This window comes from Rattus norvegicus, chromosome 1 (assembly GCF_036323735.1).
Source record: "Rattus norvegicus strain BN/NHsdMcwi chromosome 1, GRCr8, whole genome shotgun sequence".
Taxonomy (NCBI): Eukaryota; Metazoa; Chordata; class Mammalia; order Rodentia; family Muridae; genus Rattus; species Rattus norvegicus.
Genome location: NC_086019.1, coordinates 225,627,624 through 225,649,421, shown reverse-complemented (window position 1 = coordinate 225,649,421; position 21,798 = coordinate 225,627,624). Strand labels below are relative to the sequence as shown.

General features: G+C 40.5%; 1 protein-coding gene across 5 annotated transcripts in view; it reads right to left on the bottom strand.

The window, feature by feature from the left end:
- The window catches only part of Trpm6 (transient receptor potential cation channel, subfamily M, member 6), a 187,579-nt gene that overhangs the window by 97,685 nt on the left and 68,096 nt on the right, over positions 1–21,798 (bottom strand). For 4 of the 5 annotated variants that reach the window (XM_039101382.2, XM_039101383.2, XM_039101381.2 and 1 more), the window contains 8 exons: positions 21,230–21,303; positions 16,886–16,924; positions 14,694–14,871; positions 9,316–9,529; positions 8,678–8,802; positions 5,868–6,039; positions 1,955–2,123; positions 550–673 (listed from right to left, as the gene is read on the bottom strand). In XM_039101382.2, coding sequence (XP_038957310.1) covers positions 550–673; positions 1,955–2,123; positions 5,868–6,039; positions 8,678–8,802; positions 9,316–9,529; positions 14,694–14,871; positions 16,886–16,924; positions 21,230–21,303 — 1,095 coding nt within the window. The remainder of the gene's footprint in view (positions 1–549; positions 674–1,954; positions 2,124–5,867; positions 6,040–8,677; positions 8,803–9,315; positions 9,530–14,693; positions 14,872–16,885; positions 16,925–21,229; positions 21,304–21,798) is intronic. The other variant, XM_039101384.2, reaches the window with a different exon arrangement.

Sequence of the window (21,798 nt, the reverse complement as noted above, 5' to 3'; positions counted from 1 at the left end):
CTGCCTCTCTGCCTCTGCCTCTGCCTCTGCCTCTGCCTCTGCCTCTGCCTCTGCCTCTGCCTCTGCCTCTGCCTCTGCCTCTGCCTCCTCTTCAAGTGCTGGAATTAAAGACGTATGCCACCATACTCAGCTCAACTACATTTGCTATTGCGTGTTTTATCCTCAAATTTGCCCGTGTCCAATGTACACAAGGTGCCCTCCTGCAAGTCTCACTCAAGATGCTATAATGTAGTCATCTAACACAGCAGATGGGTTCACTACATACCTGAGCTGCTCTATCAGCCCTTGCGAGTATTTATGTTTGGTAACTCTTCTGTAATACTGTTTTTCTAAGTGCTTTGTCATAAATAGATTCTGACATTTGAAGCACGAAGGGCAGAAGTGAAGGTGGAACAACAAGAAGCCAAGTTTACAAAACTCAAGGGTCAAATTCTGCCGAATTATATCCATCGAAGTTCAAAATAGGTATTCCATGTATTTTAATGTGAAAATAAATGTTTGATTTCTGGAAGGTGGCCATTTTAAAAGTCATCAACTCATCATACTTACAGAATCCTTGTGAACCATGCACTCCATTAGAATTTGGAAAAGGTGCTTAGACTGTCTCAGGCTAAAGTTGAACATGTTCTGAATCAAACACAAGATCTCTTCTTTCACCTGAGGGCGTAGAATCCTGGCAGAGAAAGAAATGGGCAGAACTTGATGCAACCCAAAGAAGAGACCAAGCCAGTAGTACTGATGCAAGAAACTCCCTCTGGGCACCCTACTGAGAAGGCTGACCTCAAGACAGCCCATAAGCAAGAGTCAAATGCATGGCAGGGGCAGAGGGGTGCAGAAAAGAACAAATTTTAATGTGAGGAACATTCATCTCCCAGGCCCCCTGAAGCAATACAGCCTACGGTAGTATTCTCAAACTGAAAGGATTTAAGAAAGCAGTAAGTTTTCACAGTTTGGGCATAATGCTCTCACACAGTCTGAACCCCTAAAATGGTGGTCCATTGTTCTGCTAAGAAGGTTGCAACTGTACTCAATCACAGAAAAACACACTTTGTATGCACTCATTGATAAGTGGATAGTAGCGAAAAAGCTCGAATTACCCAAGATGCAATCCACAGACAACAGGAAGCTCAAGAAGAAGGACGACCAAAATGCGGATGCTCCCACTCCTTCTTAAAAGGGGGAAAAATATCCATAGGAGGGGATATGGAAGCAAAGTTTAGAGCAGTGACTGAAGGAACGGCCATTCAGAGCCTGCCCCACATGTGGCCCATGTATATACAGCCACCAAAACTAGATATTGATGAAGTTAAAAAAAATGCATGCTGAAAGGGACTGGATATAGATCTCTCCTGAGAGACACATCCGGAGCATGTCCAATACAGAGGTCAATGCTAGCAGCAAATCACCAAACTGAGAACAGGACCCCCTTGGGGGGAATTAAAGGAAGTATTGAAAGAATTGAAAGAGTTCGCAAGCCGATAAAAACAAAATGCCGACCAACCAGAGCTTCCAGGGACTAAACCACTACCGAAAGACTATACTGGACTAACCAGGGCTCCAACAGCATATGTAGCAGAGAATAGCCTTGTTGGGCACCAGTGGAATGGGAAGCCCTTGGTCCTGCCAAGGTTGGACCCCCAGTGCAGGGGAATATGGGGGAGGCAGTAAGGGGGATGTATGGGGGAATACCTGTATGGGGGAGGGAATGGGGGCTTATGGACAGGAAACTGGGAAGGGGAATAACTTTTGAAATGTAAGTAAAGAAATATATCTAAGGAAAAAGTAAAAAAAAAAAAAAGAAGAAGATTGCAACTCTCCTGGCTAGGAGCCTGAGGTACAAGTCCAGTCACTGGAAGAGGAGTGACTGTCTTGGCCTGTGCTGTATCAGTATCTAGTCCAGGAAAATGCACAGCTTGAAAGTCCAAAGGGGAAGAATTAATAATCAACAACTCACCCTCCATCCTCCGAATGTTTGTAGGTGAAGGCCAGGAGGTCAGCAGCTCTGCCGGTCCCCTCGCACACCACCACAGGCTCCTTGTTCCTGACAGTCTCCCATACCCAGAGGATGACATTGGGGCCTCCTTCCACCACCAGTCCCACCACAGGCACACCTTGCCTTGAGCCTGTTTCAGGTGTCAAATACAAAGCTGTTACAAAGCTGTCCTGTCTCTGTCACCCAGCCACCTTGACTTCTATACTTAAGTCCTTCGTCTGCTACTGTTATCCTCCTGCTTCCTCAGATCAACACCAAATCAGAAACTTGGACTTCAGATAAAATGTAGCAGATACACTGAGGGCATCTTCAAACTTCTTGTGGGTAAAAGATCAATAAAAAGCTTTCAATATTTTCAAAAGGCCTTAGAACATTTTAATATTTCATTGTTACAATTCTAAAGAATTTCAAAGTAAGCAGAACTGTGTGAGAGATACCAGTGTCTCTGTCATTGATCAAATCAGCCAGACTTTGTCAGCTCAGTAGCTTTTAACGGTGGCAAGGACAACCTTCAATGTCTTTTCTGTTTCAGTGTTTGAATTTCTTATCATGATTAGATATTACCTTATCAAAGAAAAAAGACAAAAAGAAGTTGCAGCAACTGTGGGGATTCCTTTATAAAAGCTACTAAATGAAAAACTTATAAAAAGATAGTTATAATACATCTTATTTGTATTTTCAAAGCCCCATGTATAAATATGTATTTTCTATGTAGGTATGCTCAGATCTATAGCAATAGCATGTTCTATAAGTGGACAGAAATCTCTGGAAGAATAAACAATAAACCACTAACAGTGCAGAAGGTGACAATTTAAGGAAATGTTAAAAACTGACTTTTTGGTATTTGACTATTTAACGACATAGTTTACTGAGGTTGGCCTTAAACTCACAGTCCATTAACCTCTTGAGTACTACATTACGAGGTGAAGTGCTATGCTCAGCTTGACTTTAAACATCTTATTTAAAATTGAACATTATTCACTAATCAATTTGTTACTTTTATATTTATATATTTGATTTTATATTTCAACAGAGAAAAATTGATGGACAATGTTTTATATTCGTCCTGAGCAACTGAGAACTTCACTTTGGATAAAGTTTTCAAGACCATGCTGTGCCCTTCCTCTGGCCATCCCCTGCCCTCAGAAACAGGTATTGTGCTAAGTTAAATGATGAGTACTGATAACAACGATATGGGTGCACATCAGAAAGCTCCATCAGGATTTTGAACATGTCCATCATAAGGAAACAGGAGAGATGTTTAACCTGCTTTTGAGTAATAAACAGTTCATTCATGGTACCCTAATACTACATACAACTTTATTTTTGTCTATAGTTTTTAAAAGGTAAATTTAATTATTATTTTCTGTTAAAAATTAAAATGCCTAGTGCTAGGAAGTCTCATTAGAGAGATGTTGGCTGCTGCCTGCCAATAAGAATGAAGAAGACCTCCAAGTCCTCCTACATCCCTTCCCTCTCCCCCATGACTTTTGATCAGGATGCATTGTGTGAGATTCCTAGATAATCAATTAAAATATTATGTTTAAAAGAATAAAGGTCTAGACATTTGAAAGGAAAAAAGGGAGTCCAGCCTGAGCTACATGGGAAGAGCCTGTCTCATGGAAATGCTTCATGGAAGGGAGGAATGGATAAAGGGGGGTTGGGGGCAAGCATAGCAGGAAACAGACAAACAGATGGTCAAATTCTGTAAGCAGTGTAACTACATATATGTGTGTCTTTAATTCTCTGTATGCTTGGAGAAAAGACAGTAAGCACACACAGTACAACACAATAATAATCAAGAAGACCATGGTTCTCTAAGTTAACAGCTCTGACACAGTCATCTTGAGAAACAATACCTTCTCCTGTGGAGACCACAGTAAAATTACCAAGAGAAGCAGGGGCCCTGAACCTATGCTTCCTACCTTGACATGACAATGACTGACAAACAGTTACCGTTCATTGGTCCTGTTCCATGGCCAACATCCGGAGGCCAGGGATTCCTACAGCAAGTCTAACGTAAGTCATTATACTTCATTTCTTATTTTATTTTTATAAGCATTTTTGCTAATAAGGAAGGCTTGCCAGCAATTTCAAAGACACTTTTATTGTTTTTAGAATTAAATAATCAGTAGTTACATATCTTCCTTCTGTCAAATTATATGAATAGTAAAGACAAATGTGCCATCCACCATGAACACACCATGTACGAAGATCAGGCCTCAGTACACAAGAACTTCCATATGACTGCACCAAGAGAGAGGAGGAAGAAAGAACTAGAAACTGATTAAAGATATGCTGTGCACCCAATACTTCTAACCATATCTATCATGGTCAGTGTGAGTTGACAACTAGAAAGAATTTAGAATCCTCTGGGAGACAGCCCTCTGGGCGTGCCTGTGGGAGATAATCTTGATTGCACGTATTGATGTGGGAAGACCCATTGTGAATGTTAGCAGGACTATTCTCTGGACAGAGCATCCTGGACTATATAAAGTGGAAAAAGCGTGCTGAGCACTAGTGTGCACTCCTTTCTCTGCTTCCTGATTGCGGATGTGATGCAACCAGTTGCTTCAAGCAGCTGTTGCCTTGATGACCCACCATGATGGACCATCTTCTCAAATGAGAGCGAGATCAAGCTCTGTCCTCCTGAAGTTGCTGCTGTCAGAGTATTTCATGAAAGAAACAGGGGAGAAAACTAAGACCATATTGAACACATTTTTCTTAGTTTGCAACAATAGTTAGAGGTAGACAAATCCTTACACTTAAAAAGTTTAAAAGCTTAGCAGGTATTAACTCTATTGTCCAAGGTCACAGACAGTAAAGATAGAGTGGTCTCTGTCTCACATATCCTGTTGCCTCAAAAGAACATGAACAAAAACTAAAGAAATTTATTTTCCAGCCTATACTCAAAGGATGCAAAGAACCTGAGCCCCCTGAAAGGTACAGGTATCTTATGGAAGATGTAGCTCAATACAACACAGGGCCCACATAGTGATGCCTGAATGAAAGATCTCCATTCTTCAGAAACCCTTCCTGTAAGGGCTCTCTAACCTACCTGCCTAGTACTCCCGTTCCACAAAAAATAGATAGATAGATAGATAGATAGATAGATAGATAGATAGATAGATAGATAGATAAATATTAAAAAAAATAAAAAGGTCATTTGCTGTTGCTGCTCCAGTAGCTGCTGCTATTGCTGCTTTGGGGAGGTGAGGGTGGCTCTTCACAATGCTGGGTTTGAACAGAGCCTCATACATGCTAGACAAGCAAGCTACCATGTGACTATTGTGCACCTTGCCAATGGGATTGACCACAGTCTGCTATACATACTCTCCAGACCTACCTCAATGACTTTCTTAAAGTAGTTGTGTGAGCACAACACAAAGCATAAGCCTTCTATGCCTTTATTTCCAAAGCCCTATCTGGTTTTAGCTTCTATCCTTATTTCTGATTTTAACCCCTTCCCTACCTAAAGTCACTGGGCCCACGCATGAAATGTCAGTCTCCCTTGATAATCAAAGCTTAGATACATATTCTTTGCAGGTTCATGTCCTTTAATTATTCCCATTTACACATGGAAACTCCCCCACCCCTTCTTTCTCTACCTGGTCCTACATTCTCTTGGAGGCTTTGCTAAGGTTTCATTCCTAATACTCCTCTGACTATCCTGTCCCACCAAAGATTATTTCCGTCCTATTGTCACCAACAATTCTGTATCAACATACATTCTGCTTCCATCTATCTTTTGGCTAGCCTGTGCTAACTGGATGATCTGGCTGCTCTGAGAGAGTGATCACTTAGCAGGTGATAAGGAGGTAACTTGTTCACTAGCAAGCCCCCCAGCTAGATGCTGAGCTCTGACAGAACTTACAGGTGTGTATCTTCTGCATCGAGAGATGCTTCTCCAGGTTCCGCCTGAGCTTCTCTTCATTTCCATACTTGCCCACAGTCCCATCATCACACAGGATGAAGTGAGAGTGCATACAGTTGAGTGTGGTGAGCTTGCTCAGTGGGTTACTCAGGGTCTGGTACATACACACCACCTGAGAGACAGCAAGGACAAAAGAGTGTCAGACTTCAAAGTCTACCCAGACCTCACTGATTCTAAACCCCATCCCTGTATACTACTGAAGAACTTTTCAAGATTAAAAGTATCACAGTTTAGGACGGTGTTTCTTGACAAGCTTATGTTTTTCTAAAAAGACCCCATTTCTTATAGATCAAATGAGGTCCTATATCAATATTCACCTCACAGTGCATGAGGAAGGCAAATTCAACAATACCCAAACATATCCTGCCCTGTTCAGCAAGATAAGCACATAACCATGGACTTTGATGTCTGGGTAGTCATATTCCTAAAATGGTTCTAAATACTTTCCTTGTTTCTGATCACTAAAATATAGTTTAAGGATGGATACCAGCCTATAGACTACACCACTATCCAGAACTTATTCTACTACACTTCTGAATAGCATTTAGCACTATTTTTTTCACATATTCCAAACGAAATGAAGGATAAAATACAGCAATGTGGCATCAAGGTATATTTGACATTCATGGACTCTGTGTGTGTGTGTGTGTGTGTGTGTGTGTGTGTGTGTGTGTGTGTGTGTGTGTGTAGGTGGTGGCAGTGATAATAGTAATAGTAATAGATTTATCAGTAGTACCCGGACCACATATTAACTATCCGTTTTTTGCATGTGGTCATGCTATATTTAGAAGGAGTTTAGACTAAAAGACACAACAAAACAAACAAAAAAGCATGTATTTTAAGACAGACTAAAAGAAACCCTGAGGAGCAGAGTAAGAGGAAACTCTGGCCAGGATGCATTGTATAAAAGAAGAATAAAAAGAAGATGGACATTATCATCTGTTTTCTACAATATTGTGAATATTATATTCCATACTACTGAAAGCAGTTAACCTGATAAATATATGCACTGGTCATGTAAGCAAATATATGGATTTTAAGGTTTGTAATAGAAAGTATGAAATAAAAGATACCCAACTTTGGCTTTCATTTATGCACAGCTTCAATTTTTAGATGTCTTTGTTTAAGCTGGGGTGAATGTCTGTAGAGGCAAAAGATCGAGTAAAGGGACAGGAGGTGAGCAAGGCGTAGATGGCAGGGGAATGATATAGAACATGTGTGATATCAAAGTAGATGGAGGAGATGCTGGGGTGGAAAGGGTTAAGCTAGAACTGGGGGAGGAGAGCAGAAAGAAGATGTATGAGTCAACAAAATGAAGGGTGTGTGGAAAGTCCTGCCTGCAGGAAAGTGCTACTAATTCACGAGTTGACTAAAAAGGAGAAATTTAAGAATATGTATTTCACAGATGTCTGGAATTTGCTTCAAAATAATGAACACTGTTATTTGGAAATGGATAGAAGAATGCATGAAACAAAACCGGACAACAAATTAACAGTTCTTTAAACTGAGGAATGGCACATAAGAGCTCATGGTTCTAACCTTGCCACTGTCTTATATGTGTGATTTTCCAAAATAAAAGTAAAAATAAACCATGGTCATGCTTACTTATCTGACACAAGAAAATAACTGTTAAATGATCAAACAACAAATATCAGACTCATGGTGTAATATTCTGTCATTGTATTTTAGAAATAGATAGGGACTCTGGCAATGGCTCAGAGGGCTCAGTCCATTCCCTTCCAACAGACACAGAAACAGGGGTCTGGGAAGAAGGGTCATATGGCAAAGAGTTTACTAGGACCTACAGTCAATCCTAGAATGCACATTTCAGAAAAAGAAAAAAAGGGAAGCAGAGAAGGAGAGGTGGGAGAAAAGCCCAAGCAGTGTGATACATGTTTGTATTGGCAGCACTGCGAAGACAAAATAGGCAGATCCCTGGGATTCTCTGGCTGGGCTGCCTAGCCTACTCAGTAAGAGGCCCATATGAGATGCTATCTCAAAAGAAAAAATGGGGAGGGATAGGGCACCTGAGGAATAATAGCAATGTTGTGTCCTGGCCTCCACACAAGTCTACATTAACATATGTGCACATCCATGCCCACATACACAAGCACATACACATACATATTCACACACATGTACACACACAATCAAAACACAGGTACAAGTGAAGCAGAGCATAAGCTGAGGCAAGAGAACTAGAAAGGGCTAACTAAACAGTGTAGTGTACTTGTGCAAAACACTGCAAAGGCTCTATACATTGGCCGGGTGAAGCATGGGCCCACTGAAGAATTGACAAAGAGAAGAACATGGTTCAATTTATATTTTATAGGAATTATTCAGCTGCTTTGTTGAGGCTAGACTACAACAGAAGAGAAGAGTGAAAGAAAGACTTACAAGCATTTGGATGTCAAAACATGGCTGCTTGTATCTGCCTCAATGGCAGTGGAGGGGGAAAAAAGTCAGAGTCTGTAAATATTCTGAAAGTGGAGCTAAGAGGTGATTGACAGGTCAGGTTTGAGACATATCACAAAGCGGTCCTTCTAGGCTTAATTCAAGCTTTTTGACTTCAGCAGTTGTAAGAGAGAACTGGCATTTTTGTGAAATAGGGTGACAGATGTAGCGGGAAGACAGATGATGGTTTGGAATTTATTACATTTGAGGTGTCTTATCAACATTTGGGTACATTGTAAAGCAGGCAAATGAGACAGATGTTCATTTCCCTCTGATGTAAAGGACTGTCTACTCACATCTTTTCCAACCAGCTCTCTCTGGTTCTCAATGACACCCCAAGGAGGGATTCCAACTGTCCAGATTTTCCTCAAAGACATAGAGGAATGGGCTTTTAGGGCATCCCCAACATGCTTGGACACTCCTATGAAACCAGAGTAGAATCGAATTTGAGCTCACAGATCATGCTAAACAAAGGCCCTGACAGACACAAATAGACAATCGTATGTAAAACACCATTTTTAAGGTAGTCTCTGAGCACAGTATAATTAAGATGCAGGGTTCTTGACTGTCTCTCTCCTCTCGTAATCTCTCTACTTCTTACTACTGAACAAGGAGCTGCATAGTTTTCCTCTTCTTTGACCAATTCTAATGACAGACACTACTCTTGCCTTGCTAGAATGTCCCATGCAGTGCTTGACATCATGAGTATTCTAGTGTTCTCCAGTGTACCAGTAAAGTAGCCTATAGATTACCTGTGATGTAAAAGCACGAGGTTCAGAGACCACTCTGTTGGTGGTGGGTATTTTGGTTTGCACTTGTTTGTCATTCTCCCTAATATCACCATATCTCCTGTGAGTGCTGCAGAACACCAAGTCGATATTAGGCTACCTGACTCACAGTTAGAAACGGGGAGGGAGTCAGATGTGAACTTTACCTGAGTTTATGCCTTCAGTAATTATCCATGCTCCTGTGGTCTCTGCAGCTTTGACCAGCCCCTGGCTGAAGGTCTCTTTGAGCTTGGAGGGCATCTTGAAGTTCTGAAGACCCCCATGAACAGAGATCACAAGCTTCGGCAGCTCCATATTCCACTCTTTCAACATTAAGTGCAACAGATGATCTGATTTGGTATCCCAAGAAGTTCTAATGTACTGGAAGAGCAGCGCAGACCCATGAACAGAACACAGGGAAGCATGCTAGTCAGTAAAGACAATGAACACACAGGCCCACTAAGGTAGCCATAGCTTGTCTAGATGTATCCAGGGTCTCTCTCAAAGTTTAACTTCACCTAAGGGAAATGTTTGCTTTTAAAGGTTCCACATTCTCTCCAACTTCCTTCAGGGAATTATAAATCACTACGGGACGCTTCCTCCAGTTAGAGGTTTGGTCTCCACAGTTCTCCAGAAGACTGGAAGTGAGGGAAAAAAATATTTCATCAGTGTATCACCAAAGCCACTTGGAGGGAGTTTTGCAAAACAGATGAAATGTGACTGTTTATAAATGCCATAGGTTTGCATTTCCTTGGTCCTTTTTTATACATATGAAAATTTTTAAAAATTTAGATGCATGAACGTATATATTGTCCTTTTAGTGCACCCATAAATCATTTCTTTACCTATGATTATTCCTATGAGAAATTTTTCTTTTCAAAATAGCTGCACTCAACAGGAGCCTAGCATGAATGTCCTCTGAGAGGCTCCACTCAGCAGCTGACTCAGATAGTGAAGGGAGCTTGGGGACTCATGGAAGAATAGGAGGAAGGACTGAGGAACCTGAAAGAGATAGGAACTCCACAGGAAACTAATAGAGTCAACTAACCTGGACCCTTGGGGCTCTCACCATCTGAACCACCAACAAAATAACACACACAGGCTGGACCTGGCCTCCTGCACTTAAGTGGCAGATGTGCAACTAGGTCTTCGTGTAGATTCTGAACAAATGGAGCAGGGGCTATCCCAAAAGCTGCTCCCTCTCAGTGAGATATGTTCTTCTAACTGGGCTGCCTTGTCTGGCCCCAGTGCGAGAGGATGTGCCTAGCCTCACAGAGACTTGATGTGCCAGGGTAGGGTAATATCCAGAGAGCCTCTGCCCATTCAGAGGTGAGGAGGCAGGGGGAAGGATTATGGGAGACGGTGACCAGAAGAGAGACTGTGAGTATGATATAAAGTGAATAAAGAAAAAATAACACACAAATGAAAAAAATAACTGCACTCATCTTTGAGAGTACAATCAAAGAAAAGATCAGTAAAGTCACCTGGGAGTTTCACTGATTATCTGCAGCTGGCCTGACATTTCAGGGCATGACTGGCTACAAGTCACTTAAGTTCTGCACAGTGAGGCAAATTTGCCTTCTTCAAACAGAATACCAACCAACAAGTAGGAGTAAGTCAGGCATTAATAGAAAGGCAGGCATTAGGAAACCATGAGCTCCAGGTCTATGCCAAAAGAAAGCATGGGTGGAACTTTCCATACAAGCAAGTATAAATTACCACAACAGACTCTAAAATGATGTTAACAACTTGAAGCAGTTTACTATTCATCTTTGAAGTTGCTACTATAGGACCACTTCATTTCATAATTAAAATATTAGAAATTCTCAAGCAGAGACTGAAGGAACGGCCATTCAGAGCCTGCCCCACATGTGCCCCATATTATACAGCAATCAAGACTAGATAAGATGGATGAAGCTAAGAAGTGTAGGCTGATAGGAACCAGATATAGATGTCTCCTGAGAGACACAGCCAGAGCATGTCAAACACAGAGGCGAATGCTAGCAGCAAACCATTGAACTGAGAATGGGACCCCCATTGGAGGAATTAGAGAAAGGATTGAAGGAGATGAAGGGGTTTGCAGCCCCATAAGAACAACAATGCTAACCAACCAGAGCTCCCAGGGACTAAACCACTACGTAAAGACTGTACATGGACTTCCCCATGGCTCCAAGTGCCTATGTAACAGAGGATAGCCTTGTTGGGCATCAATGGAAGGATGGTCCCCCAAGCCTGCCAAGGCTGTGCCCCCAGTGTAGGGGAATGTTGGGGGTATGGTAAGGGAGCATGGATGGGGAGGGAAACACCCTTATAGAAGAAGGGGAGGGAGATGAGATAGGGGGTTTATGTCCAGGAAACCAGGAAAGGGAATAATAACATTTGAAATGTAAATTTAAAAAAATCCAATTAAAAAAAGCCAAAAACAAAAAAGAAAGAAAGAAAGAAAGAAATTCTGATCAACCACTATCAAAACACATATGTAATAGGAAGAATAGAAAGTTGATCAGTATCCCATGTATGAGAGATGCCCCTGAACTGCCAGTATTAGCACACTACAATAATAGGACCAACACAGGCAGACCCTTACTAAGATTTTTTTTTTTTTTTTTTTTTTTTTTTTTGCTGAGACCAGTTCGTGAGGGTAATAGAGCAGCCCAGGTTCCTGTAGCCAGCTCTTCTCTCAGGTGAGCCTGTCTTCACTTCTAAATCTTCCCCATACTAGAAAATATTGCTCTTTGAATAAACACTGCTGAAGAACTAAACTATTAGCACTGGCCCCTTCCAACAGAACACTTCTAGTTCTTTCGTAAGTAAATCATCCCCCCCAGGCAGAACCTAACAGACAGGTTCTCTTAAATTCTTTGTAGAAAAAGGTGGGAGGGATTCCAGGAAGGAAACTACAATAAAAGGAAACAAAGATAGTTTGTCTAGTGGTGCTGCTCACCATGAACCTGAGGGATAAAGGAATCCTGGGCAGCTGTACCTTGCTGAGACATGTAGTAAAACGCTTTCCTGTAAACAACACTATTACATTAGGACAGCCAAAAGCTGAGTCTAAAACAAGCTAATTCTAGGAGCTGAAGAGATGGCTCAGGGGTTAAGGGCACCACCTGCTCTTCCAGAGGATGCAAGTTCTCAATTCCTAGAGTTACAACAATCTGCAACACCAGTTCCAGGAGATCTAACAGGATCTATGTATGTATGTGTGTATGTATGTATGTATGTATGTATGTATGTATGTATGTATGTGATGTAATAGATCTCTCTTCTGGCCTCCCTGGGCACCAGGCACACATGAGATGCAAACAATGCAGGCAAAACATCCTTACATATAAAATAAAACAAATTTAAAAAAGCTAATTGTCAGCAGATGTGTCTAGCTATATTTTCGATTTTCCTGAATGCTCTTGACCTTTGTCCAAGCCAACCAGTTGCGTCATTGGGGCCATTCACCCTGTTCACCTTCAGATCTCAAACTTAACACGTGAGTCAGTTTTCTCGACTTTTGAATGCCTTTTTCATTGCATGCTGTGTCCTTTCATAAAAGGTGTTTTCACATTCCTTCAAAGACCCGTGTTCCATTCTCATAGCATCTTCCACCTCTGTGAGGCCCGTATAATTAATTCCCCCAACCCATACACAATACCAAACAGTGTTAATACAGGAAACCTCTTTTCTTTGGACTAAAGGGAGTATCCAGGCACACAGTAAGTAATGAATGTTCAGAAAAAGGAGAGATGATGGTGGTTAAGAATAAACAATATCTGCGTTGTGGGACAACAATGGAGCCCTTGGCTTGCACATAAGATGTCTTGGGTTCAAGCCCCAGTACTGCAACAAACAATAACAATGAGAGAAAGGCAAACAGACAGACAGACAGACAGACAGACAGACAAGACAAACAGAGGACAAAGAAAGAGAGAAATGGCTCCAACATAAAGAGTGCTTGCTGTTCTTTCACAGGATTCAAATTCAGTTAACACCCACCGTAGGGTTACAACAGACTTAAAACAACCTGTAACTCCAGCCCTGGGGTACCCAAGGTCTGCTTCTCACCTCCAACAGTACCCCTACACTTCATAAACACACACACACACACACACACACACACACACACACACACACACACACACACAAAATAAATATCTTAGAAAAAAACAGCAAAAGGAAGGAGACTCAAAGTTGAAGGAAAAACTGCAAGCAGGGTTAAGAATCAGCAGATTCTCAAAGCAGATTGGAAAAATGAGAGGGATTTTTCTGCCCTAAAACAGAAATAAGCATGCATAGTTAAATACAAGAGGATGAATAGCTGTACATGCAGATGCCACTAGAACTGCACTGCGACTTCATGACGAGGACCTTCTGTTTAAGTGCAGCCTTCTGATAGTCGCCTGCAGAACATGGCTGGCACTCAGCTTTCCTGGGGTTGTTCCACTTGGGAAATGAGCTACTAAGAAAACAGCAGAAGAGAATGCCCAAGGGGAGGTGGACCCGTTAACACTGTATGCTATAATTTGGATCTGCAGGATCCCCCAGAGCACACTGTTACAGGCCTACTCACCAGCCTGCGTCAGTAATGGGCCATGGTAGAAGCTGTCTAGGTGAGGTCTAGTGGGAAGACGTAGGGTCATTGGGGGGTGCACCCTACAAGGATATTGTTACCCTTGTCCCCGTCCCCTACTTCTTCCAGGCTGCTGTTAAAAATCAGGCTGTGCCCTGCCCAAGATCACTGCATACTGCATAAAACTATAGTGATATGGGCTACACCTTGCCCCGAGAGATTCCATGTTACAAGCACTATTCAACTCCACTTTGCCTGTAAGTGCACAGATAGGATGACACTTCACCTTGCTCGGCACATAAACAGCACAAGAAACAGACTGATAGGAGTTGGGGATTTGGCTCAGTGGTAGAGCGCTTGCCTAGCAAGCGCAAGGCCCTGGGTTCGGTCCCCAGCTCTGGAAAAAAAAAAAAAAAGAAAGAAAGAAACAGACTGATAAACTTACCCTAAAATTTACAAAAGGTGCCAAGCTCTAAACTTATAGAGTTAACTGAGACTATGTGAGCACATAGCTGTATTAAAAGTCATAGCAAGAAAACTAATTTTGAAAATGTATTAGATACGCCAAACAGAAGAAGAGGTATAACAGCCTCACCTGGACTCCACAGTTCAGAAACTACCTAATAGTAAAATAGTGATGAGCTCTAGTAACATGTCATGTGACCACCCTCAGTGTGCATCATAGGACCCACAAGCAGAGAACTCACAACTGTCCTGGGAGCTTCAGCTCGTCTCAGTCCCCACTGCTGTTATAACATATTAAAATTATCATCTTTTCCCCCATCTCCACCTCGTCCTGTACCTGGGGTACAGACAATGCCTCTCATACCTAAGAGAAGAAAAGACCAGGCTAGATTTGACAATGGATCAATAACAGGATCCCTTTGCAATAAAGCCACACCGGACGGCTCTCTCTCCTTAGGAGCTTGCAGGCAAGGTCTCTTTTGTTCAAATCTAGTGAGATGGTTTGGGTTCTCAGCAAACCTTGGAGTGGTAGATATGTTCGCCATCTTGGAAGTTAATGGTGCCGAAGGTATCTGTAGGGCTTTTCACCGTGTGCTTCTCGACAGACCACTGCTCGTTTCCATTGCCCTCAGTGGCTGAGAGGCTCCAGGCACGATCTAGCCCCTGGTGCTCTTGAATCAGCCGCCCACAGTAACACCTAAACTCCGGAAAACAAGTCACTCAGAAAAGAAAATTGGTGCAACATTTCCAATCCTCAGATTTGTGTGTAGAAGTCACATATTAATAACATTTAAAATTTCACGTTCAGTTCACTAAACTTGGCAGCAAGCATCTTTGGCCCATAAGCAATCTCTCCAGTCCCTGCTTCTCCTGAACAGTCTGTCAGCCAGGTAATGAAAAAACCATAAATATGTATAATTAGACTTTATTTCTTCTGTCCCTGATTTCTGTTGTTTTGTTTGTTTGCTCGGTTTTATTGTTTTTTTAAGGTGGACTCTCACCACAATGCTCAGGCTAGCCTTGAACTCCTAGTTTTAGATTGAAGTAATTCTTCTGCCTCAGCCTCCTAGTTAGTTAGACCACAGAAGGTGCCATCGGATGTGACTCTATCTCCTTTTAAATAAAAGTAGTTGGGGTGATGGAAACAAAAGCTTTTGCTATTGATGAAGTATTTCAGTATTCTTCATCCATATTTTCCTTTCACATTATAACTCCTTATTAACACACAATAAATTTATAAAATTTGTAAATAAGCATATATATATATATTCATATCCCAAAAGGTTCAATGGTGTGGTATACTGTAAAATTTGTAAAGCCCATGCTATCAAAGGCAGAAATCTTTACCATGGTCTCATATATGTTTATTCATTTATAAATTATATATGCTCATACCAGTCTTATTAGTCGAGATAGAAGTGGAATTATAAATGCACCGAATTTTCCACTGTTTTTCCATTCATAATCATATAATATAAGAAATGACTAAGTAACATCAGCATTCATCAACAAGAATGCAAATATTGGGCTCAACACATAGCTCCATTGGTAAAGTGCATGCCTTAGCATGAAAGAGGGTTCCATCTCCAGTACCACAAGTGTCAGGCATGGTGGTTTACACCAATAATTTCAGCACTACAAAGGTGGAGAAGGGAGAATCAGAAGTTCAAGGTTATCCTTAGCTAGTTTAATAATATCTAAATAATAAGTTTAAGGATAGCCTAGGCTAAATAATACCGTGTCTGAAAAACAAAAAGCCAGTAAGTCGAGTGTGATGATGAGGACCTATAATCTCAGCTACTGGTGAGACCAAGAATTAAAAATTGGAGGTTACTCGAGGCAACTAAACAAGACTTCAAGACTGTCTCAAAATTTAAAAATGTAAAAATCAAATAAGTTAAAAGTTAAAGTTAACACTGGATACATTCATAAACTTTAGGATATAGTCAGAATCAAGGAAGGTTGATTTTGCTCTACTGACAAAAAGGACTCACTTGCTGACACATACCTCAAAATATATGATAAAATGTGAATAATATGTCAGTCTATTTGCAGTGTGCCTGTTTAGCCTGCTTTTATGCAAATTCAGCATGTGTAACTCATATGTCAAATGCTTCACTGAATGCCCAACACAGAGCTACATTTTATCCAAATACAATGTGATAGCAAAATAAAATATGATGTTTCATACATGTTTTAGGTAGTAAAAGTTCTTGTCAAATAGCTTAAGTTGTTTGCATGTCTCAATAACTTCTATTAGTTTCAAATATCATGCTCAAGAAAGTCAAAAGAGAATGAACACACACACACACACACACACACACACACACACACACACACACACACCCCTTTTGTACGTCTAACTTTGTAGAGGAAACTAACAGATGCCTTCCTCTGAGTCCCTTAAATATATAAGAGCAATCTGACACATTTGTCATCCATTAATCAACAGAGCTGTTTCTATTGATCCAGCCAGTACACGGCTGCCCAATTTCTCCCTCACTGTCCCATGGGTGTTGCTGCCAAAGCTGTGTACTCCACTGAAGAGGACAGCATTCCCTGATAAAGAAGACTGTTCTAAGATCTCTGAGGGGCTGAGCTCCCTGGCTAGAGCTCCCCAAAAAAGCTCTTGAGGTCTGAAGAAACTCCTAAGTACTTTTCAACACACTACCTCAAAACGAAAAGGAATCTGATTTTTCAGAAAGCCTCACCTGACTAAATTCTGGCAGATTTGGCAGCCTGGAGTGCATCTGAGTCAAAGAAATAAAGTTATTGTTAGTTTACTAATATATGCAATAGTAACTTAACGCTTACTAGTAAATACTTATTGTGTTCCATGGTCTGAAAATTGGGATTTACTAAATACTCATGCATCATGTACATTCCACGTCGTTCCCTGTGTATAATTATATTGTAGAAACAATGATAAAATTAATAATACGTAAACTATGGTACCAAAATACCTAGATTTGAACACAATTGATTCAATGAGTCTCCTAAGCCACGGCTCTCACGTTTAAAAATGACTTTAAACACTTTATGACCCACATACAGTGATAAAATAGATTATCCTAGCTGGTACAGCTGAAGTAGCTCGTGGTCCCTGGTGCACTGCAGTGTATGTAATGAGAGTATACGTTAGTTTCTTTGCTCACTGCTGTGACAAAAGACCTAATAGAAGCAACTGAAGAAGAAAGAGTTTACTTTGGCTCACAGTTTGAGGGGACACAGTCCGTCATGGTGGCCAGTCATGAAGGTGGGAGTGTGAGGCAGCTGCTCACACTGTGTAGTGGTCAGGCACCAGAAAGAGGAACAAAGATCCTCAACCTTTCTCCTTTTATTCATCCGGAGACCAGCCTCTTGGAAATAAATGTACCAACCACATTCTGGGTGGGTCTTCCATCCTCAGTTAAATGTCTCTGGAAATACTCTTATAAACACACCCAGAGGTGTGCCTCATTAATTTAGTGGGTGATTCTTAATTGGGTCAAACTGAAGCTGATGGTGGAGGTTAACCACGATCGGTAGGTATCGTTATTATTGTTGTTGTTTTTAATCATTGCTATTATAATCACTAAACAAAGGTAACAGAGCTCTAGGAAATCAAGCAACAAAACATATTTTAAAATATTTTAAAGTCATAAAACAGGGCCAGTGACATAGGTCAGTCAACAGTGTGCTTGCCTAGCACACCCAAGGCCTTGGGTTCTATCACCAGTACCTCATAAACTGGGTATGATGACACACATGTATAATTCCTACACTGTAAAGGTAGAACGAGGAAGTCACAAGTTCAATGTCATACTCTGTGACATACTGAGTACAAGACCATCCCAGGCTACAAGAGACACTGTCTTTCTATGTGTATGTTGTGTGTGTGTGTGTGTGTGTGTGTGTGTGTGTGTGTGTATAACAATATCAAAACAAATACAGCTGTTGATCTACCTCTATGCCTGTCCAATACCATTCTGTTTCATTAACACTTTTTGTTGTATTTTTTATTTGTTTGGTTGGTTAGTTTGTTTGGTTTACTTTGATTCACTTGGTTTGGTTTAGTTTGGTGGGTTTTAGTTAGTTTGATTAGTTTGTGTTGGTTTAGTTGATTTGGCTAGTTTGATTTAGCTAGCTTGGTTAGTTTGTTTTGGTTTGTTTGTTGTAGTTTACTTGCTTTGGTTAGTTTAATTTGATTGGCTTTGGTTTTGCTTAGTTTAGTTGGCTTATTTTGGTTTAGTTTAGTTTGTTTTAGATGATTTTGTTTGCTTAGCTTAATTTGGTTTGGTTTGGTTTGAATTTTTTTCTTATGCACAGTGCTAAGAATGGACTCCAAGGCCTTACACATGCTAGGCTCTGCCACAGAGCTCCAAACCTAATTCTCATCATTGTGCATCATGACTTCTCAAAGGTAAAGCCTCTATGTTTCAGTCTTCTTTCATATTCTATTCTACTTTTCTTGACTGGGGAATCTGAGAATTCTAGATTCCATATCTAGTATCAAAATAAATCAATATATAGATAGATATATAGATAGATCAATCGATAGATAGACGAAAGAAAAAGGTTTGAAATTGCTTTTCTTTTCTGAACACATATATGTCCATATGAATTTCAAATCTCTTAAAATATCTTTCAAGACTTTGATGAGTACTTTATTGAATTTGTAAAAATGAGTCGGGATTTAATATGTATAATTATTTATAATATATAAATATAATAATAATAATAATAATAATAATAATAATAATGTTCTCTTTATAACTCAGAAAAACTTCCAGGATTGATTCAATGATCATATTTTCAATGTAAAGTAATTTAAGAAAAAAGTATAGTTTTTCAAGAGGGAAAAAAAGATATTGCCTATAAAATCAGGAGAAGTATAAGATACTTAGAACCTGACATTCTAGCCTTCACTTCTCCTGACTAGCCTTGATGTCTTCTCTTAAAAATAAGGAGAGAAGAATTTAGGATCAAGCCTATTAGATTTGCTGTCTTATTAGGAGCTTAAAAATATAATAAAAGAGAAAAAATTGTTCATGCTAAATAGTGAACTACTGGTTTTATTGTGTGAATCATCCCCAGGCTAATGTTTTGAATGTTTGAATTCCAGTCCCAGAGCCCAAGGCTTGAGGTGCTGTTTGAAAGCTTGCAGCATTTAGGAGCTGAGGCCTGGCTGGCAGAAATATTTCACTTACTGGCAGGCCCTTGAAGGTAATGACTTACCACTCATTCCAACCAGTTTCTGTTTTCTTCTCTGAACAATGTAAACAAGATCTTGTCACACACAGGAGACAGAGTGGACTACCCTACATGTTGTACTGAGACCTTCTGAAGTTGAAACTAATCAACCCTTCCTCCTAAATGCTTCCTTCCCTAGTTGTTTCAATCTGTTATGTCACGTGGCTGAGAAGTGAGAAATACACTACCAATTTCCTACCAATTATACTAACAAAAATACATAAAGCTATGCTTTTTGAGACTCTTCCTAGAGCCCAAGAAAATGGACTGTGTGAGAAGAACGGCCATCATCTAGTACACATTCTGTAATCACATGAACATAGAGACATGGGACAAGGTTGCTCTCCACTGTAAAATGTAGGAAATCTTGGATCTTTCATAGAATTATGGTCAATGGATCTGGTCACACTAACATGTGTCTGTAGTTCCAGCACCCAGGAAACTAAGGCAGGAGAATGACAAATTTAAGGCCCACTGGGGCTGCATACTGAAAACCTGTCTTAAAATTAATATGTATCTTTTCTCTGAAATTGGGGGTTAATGGTAGAGCCCCATGTACACTAGGCGAACGCTGAGCTCTGTTTCATATCCAACATCTTAGGATGTTGCATCTAAGGATGTGTGGTTACACAATTCATTTTCTGTCACTTTTCCTGAGGTCTAAGGAGATTATGAAGATTATTTTCCACTTGACTTGGACCTCAGTCTGCTTTACACTATACCTATCACCCCATCGCATGATACTATAAAAAGATGAATGGAAAGAGGGGGAAAAAAACAGTGTTACCTTGGCATCCTATAAACATTTTATAAACAGGCGAAATGAGAATTTCCAATCACAGGGCTTACCAACCATAGGTAATTCAGTGAGGGTGGGACTAGTCAATGTTTAACAAAGGCAAAGAACACCATTTTAATCCTTGCCAAAGAACCTTACCATGCACCCCATGTACCCATGACTTCTAAACTTTAAAGGCACATAAGGCCAACAGCACTAGGGAATCTAAAATAGACTAGCTACCCCAATTAAAATATTTCTCTTCTATTTCCCTATCAATTTTCCACCAGGTCAATGACATCCACTCCTAACCTTGTGGACCTGATTACCCTGAGGAATTTTCCGTAGACCTTTCTTTCCCTGCTGCTCACCAGCTGCATTGTTGACCTTTGTCCTACAACTAGAGTTTCCATAGGGTTGTCCAGAACTCAGAGTTTTCTAACTCAGCCCTGCAGCCTACAATCTACATATACATAAAACCCCCAGTGGAAAACATAGAGCTAAGTCAGGTGACACCTTGGATCTCTGCAGTGTCTCTAATGTGTCCTCAACAGTCATCATTTCCCATGGATATTTTACTTGGGATAAAGAATAGTCACAACACTTTGAATATTCAATACAAAGATAGTAAAAGTTATTTGCCCAAACTTGAGTAACAGCCTTATACTCCTATGACACCTGTCCTACCTCCAAGAGGAACCACAGTACCACATGGAATGGAATTTACCACAGTGTAATGCTGGTAATACATGTAATTTTTTCCTCTTTTCAGTTGATTACTTCTTTAAGTAGACTTTTTTTGACAGGAACATATTGGTGATAGGCCCTTGAACTGTTGCGAGGTAACTGACAAAGTCCCTTCTCTTACTGGGTTTTCTACAATATCCATGGCACATTTTTATGGAGTAAAGGAAGAACTGAAATGAATAAATACCCTCCCTTCACAGATAGCATCAAAACCTGTACATAAGTGATATTTCTAAATTTCTTCAAACCGCACTCAGTATAGTGTTGATTTAAGAAGAATGCAATTAAAAAACTGTACCTGTGAGGGTCCTTGGAGCTGGGTATGAATTTGTTACATTCTCTCTTGTAGAATACTCTTTCAATCCAGGATTTCTGAAACAGAGCAAAACATAGCCCGTGATCTGTTTGAATGAAATGAGAGTGCAGTATAGCTGCGATAAATTAGGTAGGCAAGATGTGCATACCTATATGCATCATTATCATGCTATTCATTAAAAAGACCAAGACGAGGGGCTGAAGACAGGGCTCAGTCAGTAAAGTGCTTGTTATGGAAACAAGATGCCCTGAGTCCAGATCCCTAACACTCAGCAGAAAAGCCATGGGAATGCACCGGTAATCCACGCTCTGGGAGGCAAGAAAAGAAGATCCCTGGGGCTTACTGAAAGCTTGTCTACCTGAGTTAGCAAAAGAGGAAGATACTAATGTCAATTTCTGTCTACCCATGCACAACCACATATGTGCGCACACGCGTACACACACACACACACACACACACACACACACACACACACACACAGCCAAAACCAACCAAACTGAAATAGGTTAAGCACTTAGCAGCATTGATAGTCAAATGGTCACACAAAACAC